This window comes from Vigna unguiculata, chromosome 10, assembly GCF_037176805.1.
Source record: "Vigna unguiculata cultivar grain cowpea cultivar isolate G323 ecotype 2 chromosome 10, ASM3717680v1, whole genome shotgun sequence".
Taxonomy (NCBI): Eukaryota; Viridiplantae; Streptophyta; class Magnoliopsida; order Fabales; family Fabaceae; genus Vigna; species Vigna unguiculata.
The window spans coordinates 540,135-554,488 of NC_140801.1; the positions used below are offsets into that span (position 1 = coordinate 540,135).

General features: G+C 30.6%; 1 protein-coding gene and 1 long non-coding RNA gene across 6 annotated transcripts; one reads left to right on the forward strand and one right to left on the reverse strand.

Annotated features, from left to right (window-relative positions):
• Positions 1-1,377: 1,377 nt before the first annotated feature.
• LOC114166772 (dnaJ protein homolog 2-like) lies at positions 1,378-5,735 on the reverse strand. 4 transcript variants are annotated; one of them, XM_028051591.2, is made up of 8 exons: positions 5,490-5,735; positions 4,677-4,849; positions 4,183-4,351; positions 3,949-4,090; positions 3,077-3,210; positions 2,858-3,000; positions 2,567-2,765; positions 1,378-1,918 (listed from the first exon to the last, which is right to left on the reverse strand). In XM_028051591.2, exons 2-8 carry the CDS (start codon positions 4,824-4,826, stop codon positions 1,587-1,589), a joined length of 1,269 nt encoding a protein of 422 aa, XP_027907392.1. In that variant the 5' UTR covers positions 4,827-4,849; positions 5,490-5,735; the 3' UTR covers positions 1,378-1,586. The 4 variants fall into 4 exon arrangements, with proteins under 4 accessions (XP_027907392.1, XP_085524202.1, XP_027907390.1 ...); XM_085668076.1 differs by having other exon boundaries at positions 3,904-4,090; XM_028051589.2 differs by having other exon boundaries at positions 4,180-4,351.
• Positions 5,736-7,401: 1,666 nt separating this feature from the next.
• Positions 7,402-9,513, forward strand: LOC114167580 (uncharacterized). Of its 2 annotated transcripts, XR_003600271.2 has the most exons (3): positions 7,402-7,582; positions 7,722-7,791; positions 9,029-9,513. It is a non-coding gene; the product is annotated as an uncharacterized LOC114167580 (long non-coding RNA). The 2 variants fall into 2 exon arrangements; XR_014985294.1 differs by having other exon boundaries at positions 7,722-9,513.
• The last annotated feature ends 4,841 nt before the right edge of the window (positions 9,514-14,354 follow it).

The window sequence follows — 14,354 nt, forward strand, 5'->3', positions numbered from 1 at the left end:
TTTCAGGTTGCAACATAATTAAACACTTTTATCAATAATTTAGTTAGTTATTTGATTAATTTGTTTTTAGTCTAATAGTTTTCAACTTATAGTGTAATTGTATTAAAGCTTGCATAAATGATTGAGACTCCCTTAATCAGCTTGATGAGTAGTGTTTAGCTATAAACCATTTTGTGCAATTTAGTCAAATTATGTGTTTGCTCACTATATGTTTGATAAAAAGCCTAAGCTAATATTACTGATAATCATATACTTTTTTAAGTAGGAAAAGAGATTTTAATTTAAATCATACATAGCATGACTTAATAGTAAGAGATTAAAATTTTCTTAGTGAACTAAAGGGTAGTTTTCTACCTAGTTAAATTAAAATGTGAATTTAGCAAAGTTTTCAAAGTTGGACAGATCAATCAATTGTAGCAAGAACTAATTTCTTAACCATTTTATTTCTAATAAAATTTTAAAAAATAAATATGTTTGTTTAAAAGTATCTTGCATTTAACATTTATTTACCGAAATCAGTTTGATGGCGAATAAAATTAAATTTTGAATAGTATTTTGACTACTTTAATAATAGATCATGTTTTAACATGTTAAGTCAATTTAGTGATTGAGTTGTGAAGATTTCATGAACCACACTTTTTATGTAATTTTTTTTAAACCTCTGTAGGAATTAGATTTACCTTTTTTCTCTTGTCAAACATTCTAGCATACTAACTTGTGACAAAAATGTTTATAATAAATATTAAAAAAATTGATCATTGTCTCAGAATATGTAAGCTTGTACAACTTTAGATTTGAAGTTTCAAAATGTCCCCTTTTAGTGGCAGAGGAAACATAAAACAAAAGCATCTTCTTAATACTATAGAAGAAAATATATAATTTGAATGGTTGAAATTTAGAAATAATTGATAATTAAAAATTTTACTCCAATAGTAAATCTTTTGGGTGTCACCTGTGACTTGGTAAAGTTATAGCAAAAGCTTTTTTAAAATTATTATTAAAACTTTTCAAGTAGGACTGTCAAAGTGGATTTAACTCATAAGATTTCCACAAAAACATAAACAAACTTTTCTACTAGTATTTCTAGAAAAAAAATATATATATAAAACATAAACTATAAACTTAAGATATTACATAAATTGTATGAATAAGTTTCAAAAAATTACTTTAGTTCATAAAAAGCATTGAATTAACTTTGGAGACAGAAGTATTCATGAAAAAGTTTTTAAAACAAACCAAAACTTGCACTAAATATTTTACCAAAAAGAGCAATCGGGAAATAGAATACTAACACTACTAACAATCTTTATTAGCCCTACAACCAAATGAGAACAAAGATAGTATAGGAGGCATCTAGAATCATTATAGCACACCATGTACCAAAGGGCATTTAATTTTCATAAACTTGACATTGCAATAAAAAAAAAAACATACTTAGTTATTTGCCATGAACTGTAAACTAATTTGCCATGAACTGTAGACTAAGAACAAGACCTAAAGGTAAATTAATCACGCAGTTATGGTTGCTGCATTATGCAAACAGAAGATAACATGCAGAAAACATATAAACTCTACCATAAATTGCACTACTGTTGAGCACATTGCACTCGGTGACCACCAGAAGGACCTTCATCTTCATCTTCATCGTATGCCTCCCGGTAATGGTGTTGATGCTTTCGTTTCATCTCCTCCTTCAAGTTCACATCATGCAAAGTGGTCTCCTCACAGTCATCAAGCTCTGCATCTGAAATGCGCTTGCTGCCCTTCTGAGGTAATACCTTTTCCAATAACTGGCATTGATCAGGGGAAATAAACCCTGAGTCTGGGAATTCAACATTGAACTGGATGTAGAGTCGACCCTTCATGAATGGCCTGTTGTGTTGTGGCATTCCCTCATCATTTATTGCTTTAGATTGACCTACATAGCAGAATTTAAATGCATACTCAGAAAAATTGAATAAAAAGGTTGAATGAAACTGAGGGATGACAATGCAGGCCATGCAGGCAGGTCTACAGGCCCGCATGAAAAAGTCCCGGACTGGCTGAGTATTTTAGCCTGCTGCCCATTTAGGCCCACCCTGCATAACCCACACAGGCCAACAATGGGTTCACCTGCATTTGACTTACATATTAGGGATGGCAATGCAGGACAGCTTGCCCCCATTTGGCTTGCATAAGAAACACACAGGCCAACAATGGGTTGACCTGCATTTGACTTACATATTAGGGATGACAATGCAGGACGGCTCGCACCCATTTGGCTTGCATAAGAAACACAGGCTAATTTCTTTGGTCTGTAAGAATTTTAACAACTTTATTTTATTTAATTGAATCAGTAGAAATAATTTCTATAAGCCCATTTCTTGAAGTAATATTCATAATTTTTAAGTACATTACTATTGAAAATAGAAAAATAGAAATAACTTTGAAGTGGACTAAAACAAGAGAAGAAACACAAATGAAAGTTGCTTGAAAGAAAGAAGTGTTGTGGTAGTGCTGCTGGATTTTAGGAATTTAAGTAATGCATGAAACTCCAGCTATCTATACTCCCGAAATTTTTTATTACCTGGCTTGATGACTTCCCCAGGGTTTGATTTGATCAGTAATTGCCTGCCATCAAGATGTGTGATAGCAAACTGGAAGCCACAGAGTGCCTCACGTAAGCTGAGATTGTGATCAATGAAGAGATCATCTCGCTCCCTTCTGAACTTTGGGTGCTCCTTCACTGCCAATACTAAAACAATGTCCCCTGTCAATGCATCAGGCTGCAACAAGTAGGAGTTCATTTGATGTAAGAAACCAACATTACCAACTCAAATGCAATAACACACATAGAATACAAAATGTAACCACTTACAGCTTCATCAGCTTGTCCTTCAAAAACAATCTTCTGACCCTGCTGCATCCCCTTTTCAACATGCACCTCCAGTACCTTCTTTTCATGAGTAACCTTGTTTCCTTTGCACTGAGGACATTTATCTCTCTCACTAATAACCTCACCTGCATCAATGAAATATGAGATTGAGAAAACATCATAAAACAACCTGACAAATATGGAAAACAATGTTTCCATTACCAGATCCTTTGCAGTCCGAGCAGACATGCTGCATTTGTTGAATCATGCCTAGTCCTATCTGCCTTCTTGTGACCTTCATACCAGTGCCTTGGCAACCAAAACACCTACTAGCTGCTCCACTTTTTGACCCTTTCCTGAATTATCAATAATTGAATGTGAATTCATTGTTATTGTTATAGCTTATTATTTGTCAAATTCTGACAAAAACATCAGCATAAAGATGCAGGATTATAATTATATAATTAAATTCTACAACCACAAACTAAGACATACACATGCACTAATAGGTGCAGTGGAGAGAGAACAAAGAGGTGTTAGAGAAAAATAAATAAACAGACTCTGTCTGAAAGATAGGACAGAGTTGTTGAAGTGATACATACAATAACACATGATACTATATCTCACAATCTACACAGAAACAATCATTCCACACAATAGACCATACAATCCACACAAATATGATGTCACTATAGCTGTAAAATCATGTTTAATAGACAACCATGCATATTATGCACTAATACAAGTAAATTCCCACATATCTCTTTCTCAGTTTAAAAGACATCTTAACATGCTCCATCTGGGATTCCACATGGACAGCAAGGAAATATTGAACATTACTAAAAACATATTAACCTAATACCATATATTTTTTGGACAAAGTAAAGGTGAAAGAGCATATTGATTACACTGTGATATGAAATACAAACAGTCTGAGAAGACATGCTGCATTTGCAAAGAATTAAAGTGATTGAATCTCCGGTTAGTTAGCTCGCGTGTTCTCCAAATAAAGTAGATGTACGAAAATATAAACACAAATAGGTGCATACCCTTTACATTTTGGGAAAATATAAACACAAGTAGGTGGTGCATACCCTTTACATTTTGGGCATAAAACATTTCTAGAAAGAGATAATTTCTTAGTTGCACCATTATAGACATCCTCCAAGGACACTTTTAAAGAGTGCACCACATCTTCACCATGTTTTTGTCTTCTGCCTCGAGAACTACCACCACCTAAGAGATGATAGTAATAGTGATTTGGTTAATATTACAACATTGATGATTCACAAATGAACTGAAATAGCATAAATTTAAAAGTTCACCACCAAAGCTTGATCCTCCAAAAAATGACTCAAATATATCAAATGGATTATGAAACGAGCCACCTCCTCCTCCTCCCATCCCTTCTTTAAGGGCATCTTCCCCATACTGATCATACAATTCTTTCTTCTCCGAATCACTTAAAACTTCATATGCTTGACCTAACTCCTTAAACTGATACAAGAATCAAGTATTTGGTATTAGAACAGAGTACAACATGAAGTTAGCAGGTTTTCAAGTACCAAGTGAATAACATGTTTCATATAAACATATAGAATTAAAACACACAATATAGCTTGCTCAAGTCTTCTGCATGCAACATTAATATATCAGATCTGTTGACTATTTACAATATACTATAAGAGGTACATGCAGAACCACTAGTATAAGATGTGTAAAGTTTATATGATGAAATCAAACTGTGAACAGAGGTCCAAGTAAAGAGCTGGGTATTCAAATGGTATAATCAAAATGAAGTGCAGCAAAATATTGCTTTTACCTTCTCAGGATCTCCACCTTTATCTGGATGATTCTTCATAGCAGCCTTTCTGTATGCCTTCTTGATTTCATCTTCAGTGGCATTCTTTGAAACTCCAAGAACATCATAATATTTGGAGTTATCACTCTTCCTCGGCCCACGTCCAAACATGACTGCAGCACCTCAAAGAATCACTGCACAAGAAAAGAAAAATAAATTATAGATTTTAAATTGAAAAAAAAAAATCTTAGCAGGTCATGGACTAGGTAGCAGAGCATTTCAATTCATTTGCTTTGAACATGTTTACATTTACATTACAATCCATCTCAAGCAGTGACACAATAGTAAACACTGACACTTCTCACAACAATTTTCACACAACAAAACCCACCCAAGTTAGAATCTTCAAAGTCATAACAAGAGTCTCTCATCACCACCACCGCCACCAAAGAATATAAACTGTTTCCTTAATTTACAATCCCAAAATACCTAACCCAAAATCAAGAAAGCAGAAAGAGTTTTCTAAATTTCTACACCCAGATACAAAATTCCAAAATCAAGTCAATGAGGGTCACAACCCAAACCCAAATTCAATCAAAAACTTAAAATGAAAAAGATATAAAAGGTTGAAAATAAGGCAGTGTATAAATGTCAGAAATTTCCCAAGAAACATAAAAAGAGAAAAGAATTAGAAATCAATGATGAAGTTAGGGATCTAAGAAACAAAACCATCCAGAACCTTATCGCAATTGAAATAACTGATGAACAGATCTGAACTCTGAACAACAATTGAGTGGCAAAAGCTATAGATTAAGAAAAAGAGAGAGAGCATACCACACTCGGCGTGATGATGGTAACTCTTCTTTTCCTTCAAGGGAGAAAGAAACCCTCAAAGAGAAAGGAAGAGAAAAGGGAGGAATAGTTATGTTTAGTTTAATGTATTTATGGTGAATTGGGTTTAGAAAGGAAAAAGGGAATTAAAAAAAAAAATTGAAAAAAGGGTTTTGTTGGTATGTGGCCGAATTGCTAAAACCACCTTAAACTGGGTTTGGAGGAAGTAATAACGAAACAGTAGAGTTGTTTATTTGTTGATATGGCTTAGGTGGTTGTTTTTGTAAAAATAGGTTGCTTGGTACCAAAGCACTTTGTGACATTGTTTGGGATTCAATTGGGCGAGGGTGCGGCTAGTTAGACCGAACGTTGGTGACGACGCCTGCCTGACATACTTAGCACAAATTGGTCACGCATGGCGGCGGCACTTAACAATGTACTCTTTTCGATGTCTTTGATGTCTTTGATGTGACAACACTTATTTTTTTTAATAATTTTATTTTAATATATATATTGAATTATATTTTAATTAATGTCTTATTGATTATAGTATGTGATTTTAAAATGGAAAAATATTTTTATTTTTTTAATTCAGAATATTATTTCATAATTAAAATTTTAAATATTATACTATGTAAATACTTTAATGATAATGTTTTATAAAGTTTATATTTAAATTTTATGACTCTTTACATATATTATATCATGTCATTCTTGTTTTAAATTATGATGTTTTAATATTTTTTCATTTATAATGTCATTTTTAAAATATTTTATCCTAACTTTTGTTCCATTGTAAATATTTTATAAAATTATATTTAATAACAATTTTCTTTGAAATTTCGGGAAGAGAGTTATTTTTAAGATGAGAAATAAGATATATTTTAGTTACATGATTCAGGATTTTTAATTTTATGGCATATCAAGAAATTTTAATTGAATTATTTTATAAAAGCAATTTACAAAACCAGAATCAGGTTTTACACTGATGACTTTAACATATTTTGCCTAAAAAGAATTTTATTTTATTGAATAAAAATATGATTTCTTATCATCATGATAATTTATGTTAAACTTTATTAATACTGAATAACAATAATAAAATAAAGTGATAAAATGATATTTTACTGTATTTTAAAAATTACAATGTTTTGATTTTCATTTATATAAATGAGATATTAAATAATTTTACATTAACATATGTTTTTAAAATTTTATTTTGTATTTTATATAAATGAAAAATTATTTTATATAAATTATATTTTAAAAATTATGTTACGATAGAAGAATATTATAAACTTTTAAATTGTAAATTTTAAACTATACATTATAAATTACAAATTATAAAATAAAAATTGTTAAGTATAAATTATAAACTATAAATTATGGTCATAAACTAAATTTTAGAATAAAAAAAATAAGAATGTTTATGAGAAATAAAGAAAAAAAAATGATAATTTAGTTACATTTTATTGTGCCATTATGTACTATGAATTGAATGTTAAAAGAGGAAAATGTGCATAAATTTAAATTTTTTATTTTAATTATCTTAATTTAATCAAATTTTGTACTTATATAATATGAGAGGTCATTTTTTTATAAATAATATTTCTTTTTATTTTTTTATAAAGTGACAAATATTACCTAATTTTTATTTAAAATGATTCAATATAATATATAAATTATAAATAGTGTTTAATTATTAATTTTTGTATCACAATGAATTATTTAATATTATTTTGAATCATATTTAATATTTAGTTGTAATATCAGTTAGCTATCTTTTAGAAAACTACAAAATTTGTTAAGTATATACTAATAATATGGTATGATAGAAGATTATTGGAGATTTGATGAACAAATTTATCATTTTTTTTATCATGGATGTAAAACCCCTTTAAAAGAACTCATACACTCTATTTGTATATCAAAACAAAAGCTCAGAAGCTTTATCTTGAAAACAAATCATTTTTTCCTATCTTCATCTTTTTTTCTTCTCTTGCTCATTCACATTCCATTCGCTTCGTAATCACAGTGTGAGGTTGTGATTGTCATGAAGCCCTCTTTGAATCCTACCGAACAAAATTCTCTTTTAGGTAAGTCGAATTTCCACCTTCTTTAGTACCCACTCTGTTTTGGGTCATGCATGTGATTCTTCTTAGGTTGCATGTGCTTCTAGAGTTCGATTAATTATTTGTTTGATTCGGTCCGATCATTTCTTTTCACTGTCTTTAGGTTGAGGTAGAGTTCTTGCGGGCTCGATGGCATTTCGGGGTTCATAGAGTTTTTGAGCGGTCCTTTGAAGGTAAGGGAAACTAATGAAATTTCGTATTAATGTGATTTATTTCTGAGTAATTAGAATACTGCATGTTGACTTTGTTAGTAATAGGGGGGTTTCGTTTTCGTTTAGCAAATTTGGGGCTTTTGTGAATTGGTGATTTAATTATGTATGATGGTGAGAAAAGTTGAGTTTTAAAAACTTTAATTTAATAGAATTGGTGAATTTGTACAAATATGTTATGATTGCTCTTATATATGAGATGTATTGAAATTGGTAGTCTATTAGTGTTATGTTGAAAGTAGATTAGTTTAACAAGAGAAAGTTAATGATGGTGAGGTTAAAATTGTGGTCTTGGAATAATGTGATGTTGGAGTTGAACTTGGAATTGGATTGTGATATGATAATAATGAGGGTAAAATATGAAATCAGGTGGAAATTTAGAGTTTTAACCATGTTGAATTGGAATGATTGATATTACTTAATTAATAATTTGTTTTCACTCATTTATGGGTTCGTAAATGTTATAATTCATGTGGTTTATGTTTTATGTTTTGATATGTTTTCATGTTCTTTGGTCCTGTGATTTTATGATTTATGTTGTTCATGTTCTTATAGTATGATTTATAATGGAAAATGTATTAGCTTATTAGTATAAGAGGGGTCTCTAATTATAGGTCTTTAGTTAGAAAAATTAGTTTCTTATGTCTGTCATGTTTTATGTTTCCTTTTTTAGGAAAGCACTTCTTATTTGTGGTTTTGATTTAACTTGGAATAAATGAAGGTATCTGGTTGTTTATAGAATTGTTGATGAATTCATTGATGAATATGCATGTGTTTAATGATGTATGAAATTGTGATGATGATGGGTTTGATAATGGTTATGAGCATGTATAGAAGTATATGATGTTTGTAAATGATCACGAATGTGAGATTACTTAGTAAGGATGGATACAAATACGATGGATTATTTGGTATTTGGAATTTGGAATTTGATGTGGAAATATGTTTTGTGGATGAAAGTATGAGTTTAGCATAATTTCATGGATCTCATAGGGAAATTCTATGGTGGCGTTTCTTTAGTGTATGCATTGATGTAAGGAATCATAATTGGAGGTTTATCATGATACTCTAATACTCATTCAAGATTCACGTAGAGTAGAATGGTTATGTGGTGAGAAGGGTAGGAGGTCCTGTCATTAAGAACAATCACATGGTTCTTATGACGATTAAAAGGACTAACGATTAACCTTGTGTGTATCAGCTCAGGTACAACAACTCAGGTGTAGCAGTATTCTTTAATACCACAAGTGAAAAAATCACCAAGAATCATACATCAATGCCTAGATCCAGATAATTGAGTCTAGAGAGCCTGTAATTGTATGTTTGGTATTTTATGAATGTTTGAAATATGTTATTTTTGTGATGTAATTAGTTTAACTGTTATATGACTACTTTCTTTACAAATTAGCTTACCTTTTTTGTGTGCTTGTGCAATCGTGTTTTCTCCTTTTTGCAATGATTACCTTTTTGGCTGTGAGTAGATGATGCTACAGGTTTAAAATTTCCTCTAGTAGATGATGATCCAGCTAAGGAAGATCTTAGAACTGATTAGGTCCTCTATGGTGAGACATTTGGTCTTAGAACCAACGTATAATGTTTTGAGGTGTATAAAGTTATATTATTATGGTCTTATATTTTGGAGGACTACACTAATATCCTTTATACCATGGATTATCTGTTTTGAAATTCTAAACTATGGAATGTTTTATTTTAATAGCTTTTGACTATTAAAATGGGATGTTACAATGAAACTATGTGAAAAATATAGTGTGAAAAATATACCATAGAAAAGAAGAAGAGAAGAATGCAGAAAAATATATTCAAATTTTCTTACTTTAACACCAAAGAAAGCAAGGATATGAAAGGGAGGGAGAGAAAGAAAAATAGGAAAGAGTCATAATATGAAGTGGGAAAAGAGAAACGATTATGAAAGAGAAAAAGTTGTAATATGCAATTTTATCTTTTATAAACCTTCAAGTCAAGAATATATATTAATTTATCATTTTCTCACACACAATGTAACAATCAATATTAATGTGCTTTGTTTGTTCATGCAAAAACTTGATTTGATACAATATGAATAGGTAATTGATTAGGAAAAGAATCTAAAAATCTTTAAGAAGATAGGTGATCCATTGCAACTCACAAGTGGTTGCAACAAGGGTACGATATTTAGCATTAAAGGAACTATCTTGGATATAGTTGATTGTTTCTTGGATTTACAAGATATAATGGATTCTTTAAGATATACAACATGCTCTATGATGAAATTTTCTGGTTTGAGAATAACCAATCAAAGCCATTATACGCTTTGAGTCGAAGAATGTTATTGTTTTAAGAAAGATGCCATAATCGGAAGCACCTTTTAGGTATCTTAGGATACGAGAAGCGAATTGTTGATGACCAGTAATAGGAGCATAAAAAAATTTGCTAAAATGGTTCATAGAGTAAGTTATATTAGGTCAAGTGTGTGAGATAAATGAGACATTTGATGAGTCTTCTATACATGAAGATGATATCATTAAGTTTGGAACCACTGTCACGAGAAAGACAAGAGGAATGGATCACAAGCAATGATGAACGGACACAATACAAAATACAAGTATCGAATATGACACGTATCTAATATGACGATTCGTCGAGATTTATATGTTGTTATTATAATTTGTTTTATATGATGTTATTATAATTTGTTACTAATATTTTAAATTTTAACTTGTTTCTTATTTGAAATTATTTTTATTTATTGTAATCAGTATTAGAAAATTTAATTTAAAGAAAAATTGAATGATAATTAATAAATTAAAAATAATATTCAAATTTATTTTTATGTTGGTGGTTAATATTAAAGAAAGAAATACTAAAAAAATAAAATAAAAACTTTTTAATAAGTTAAAGAAAACTTAATTAATAAATCTATCTAAATCTATGTTTATGTGGATTGCTAGTATTGTGTTCTTAATATTAAAGATAATAATGTTAAAAAGGAATAAAAAATAAATTTGTAATGTATAAAAAATAGGTTGAACTAATGTTAGTACAATATGTGTTATTAATAAAATAAAGAATAAGTGATGTGACACGAAACCAACAAATTTTCAACAAATTAAAAAGTATTTGTGTTGGATACGTCCTGGAGACGGATATGTAAGTTGCATTCACGTGTTCATACCTTTGAGATTACAGGTGTAGGAACAAGAGCATAGGCAAACATGCTAGTTTCTAAGGGATTATCTAACATGCACTTTCTTTGACATAAGTGTATTTTTGTGTTGTTATGTGCAAATTTAGGCAAAGGAAACAAGTGGTATTCTCAAGATTTTAAATGTGAAAACTCTTATTAAGAAGATTCATTATGTGTGTGATTTCCTCGATATCATTTCTAATGAGAACAATGACATCCACATAAACTAGAAAGCAATTGTTTAAAAATAAAGACGGATCAATTGAGCAATAATTATAACCATATGAAATAAGTAATATAGATAGTTTGGCATATCATTTCTTACTTGGTTGTTTTAATCCATACAAAGATTGTTAAAGTTTGCAAACTTTATTCCTATGCCACTGGTGATTGTTATATTATGTCATCTTGCTTATTTGTTTTCACGCGTTAAGAAATGTTAGATTTTGTGATTAATATAAAATGATTTTTATGGTGAATGTAAAATGCAAAGTGACTTTTAATGTTTTAAATGAAAACTTATTGGATGGTAAAATCATCATCATGTTCCTTTATGACTTCCATGTCACCACCTACAACAACCAAAAAACTATTGTCCTCACCACTTACAATGACCAAGGGATTGTCGCCATTACCATCATGGATATAGGTGGCAATGACAGTCCCTTGTTATCCAACATGTTTTTAATATAAGTAATAAAAAAAATTTGTTGTTTTAAATTGTAATATCATTTTTTATTAATCACAAATCTTACATTTTTTAATACACGGAGACAAATAAATAAAATGACTAGGAAAAAAATGATAGTCACAATTGTATTTAAAGAAAAATTAAATGATAGAGACTTAACTGAAAAATATATAAATTTTAAGTACTTCATAAGCAAATAAAATTTAATAGGGACTCAACTGAAAATATTCAAATTTATAAAGAACTTGAAACTTCAGGCAAGATTTGGACTCTTGTGTTCCTCCTCTCCTTTGTTTTTATTCTTTGCTCTTATTCTCATTATTAATCTTCTATATTGTTTGCCTTTTTCGTTGAGCTTTACCTTCCTTAAATTTTTCTTGCAATTATTTTTCTTCATGATTTTTCATATTTTATTCCTTATCGTGAATTACACACAATGAAATTTGAATTGCAAATCACACAACTTATGTCTCATTCACCCAATTTAAATTATGATCCATATTACAAAATAATTAATCAAACGACATGTATAACAAAAGAATATTTTTATAATAGATATTGATTTCATTTGTAACATTCTTATTATTCAAACTATATTGGAGAAAGGTGCGGTGAACATATATTAACAATAGGCAGACGATACTTTGTTTTATCAATAATAATAAATATATTAAATTTGGAGAATTAGGTTATCTCAACTCACATAAATTAATATGTACAAATAGAAAAATAAATGGGAGCAATATATGTTAGGTTTTACAGAGGGGGTTTCACTGGGGAGAACAACACCAATGAGATCTGAGCCTAACCACATAAGACACTGACACCAATGGTGTCAGTGTCTTATGTGGTTAGGCTCAGATCTCATTGGTGTTGTTCTCCCCAGTGAAACCCCCTCTGTAAAACCTAACAAGTGGTATCAGAGCCGATGGTTAATACCGGCTCAGACGAGTGCAGTACCAGTATGGTCCTAGTATCGAAAGTCTTCCTAGCAAGAGTCCCAAATAAGGGTTCCAGGTAAAGCGTGTCCCGTTAAGAATAACGGCGGTACAGAAAAGGGCAGAAAAGGAGTACTCGTGGTTGGGCAGCTTCCGCTGGAGGGGGAGTGTACCAATGTGGTTGAAGGGACTCACCCTTGAGGGGGAGATTGTTAGGAATCCAAGTGTGAGTCTAAGTCCCACATTGACCAGAATTGAGAAAGTAGAGCACCATATAAGGATCAAGGCCCATAAACCTATTGCCTTAAGGTTTTGGGTTGAGAGTGGTGTCAGTGTCTTATGTGGTTAGGCTCAGATCTCATTGGTGTTGTTCTCCCCAGTGAAACCCCCTCTGTAAAACCTAACAATATAACTCCCCCAACTCATAACTAAACTTTACATTGCAATCCATATCATATGTGAGTCCCAATAACACATCCATTAGTAAACCTTGTATATGTTTTCAAATAGAGCAAGGGTTCTTGTTCTCTTCCATGTCTCATAATTATATTTTTCACTTATTATCCTAAACTTTGTGGCCTTCATTTATGTTTCCAAATGATAAACTACATCAATAAAATAAAAACATAGTCAACAATTTCACAACAAAAAAGACAAAAAATAGGCCAACATCTACTATTAACTATCATGTGCCTAACCCCTTCACATAAAAAACTATAATAGTGTATTTGGACTGTCAAAGTGAGCTAACTAGCTCACATGGGCTGGCTCACCACGGGGTGAGCTAAAAAATGGTCAACTCAACCCAACTCACTTTTTGGTGAGCCACAAATTTTGCAACCGGGCTGATCTACCACGGGTTGGTGGGTTAGTGGGTTGGCTCACATACAAATGTTTTTTTTTGAAATTTATTATATATATATATATATATATATATATATATATATATATATATTGTATTACAATGAGAGTAAATTGACTTAATTTATTTTTTATAATAGTGAAATTAAAGTGTTCACTTGATTATCAAAATATTATTATAAAGATAATAATTAAAGATTAAAGTATCAACATATATAACTTGACAAACAACTTAATTAAACATTCAAACTATTCAAATATTATTGAACAACATTCTAGCATTTAAAAATATGAAATTGTGAATCTATATAATTAGAAGTAGTAAATAATTATAAAAAAATAAATTTTAAAATTGTAAAAAAATGTTTGTGGGTTAAGTGAGTCAACCTATCTTTAACCCATGAGTTAAGTGAGTCGATTCAGTTCAACCCACTTGTGAAAAAACGAATTTTTCTCAACCTAAACCGGCTCAAACCCCGTGGTGAGTCGGGTTGACTCACGGGTTGGAAACCATTTTGACGTATTTAATCTGGTGGAGTTTCCATCTTGCCAAAACAAAGATATAGAGTTATTCTAGCCATAACAAAATAAAACCTAAAACACCTATTGGTGACACTCACCTTGCTGGATGAATCTAAGCCCTTAAAATTCCATAGTATAGCCTTTGTGGTAAACATAACTGAACCACATCTACATACACAAAATACTAATAACATTTATGGTAAACATAATTGATCCATATCTACATACACAAAATATTGAGCTAATTTGTTCCCTCTAAACAAAAGTTACTACAATTTTAAGCCAAATTAGCCAATTTGCATCCTACAAAAGGCATAACACATCTGCATAT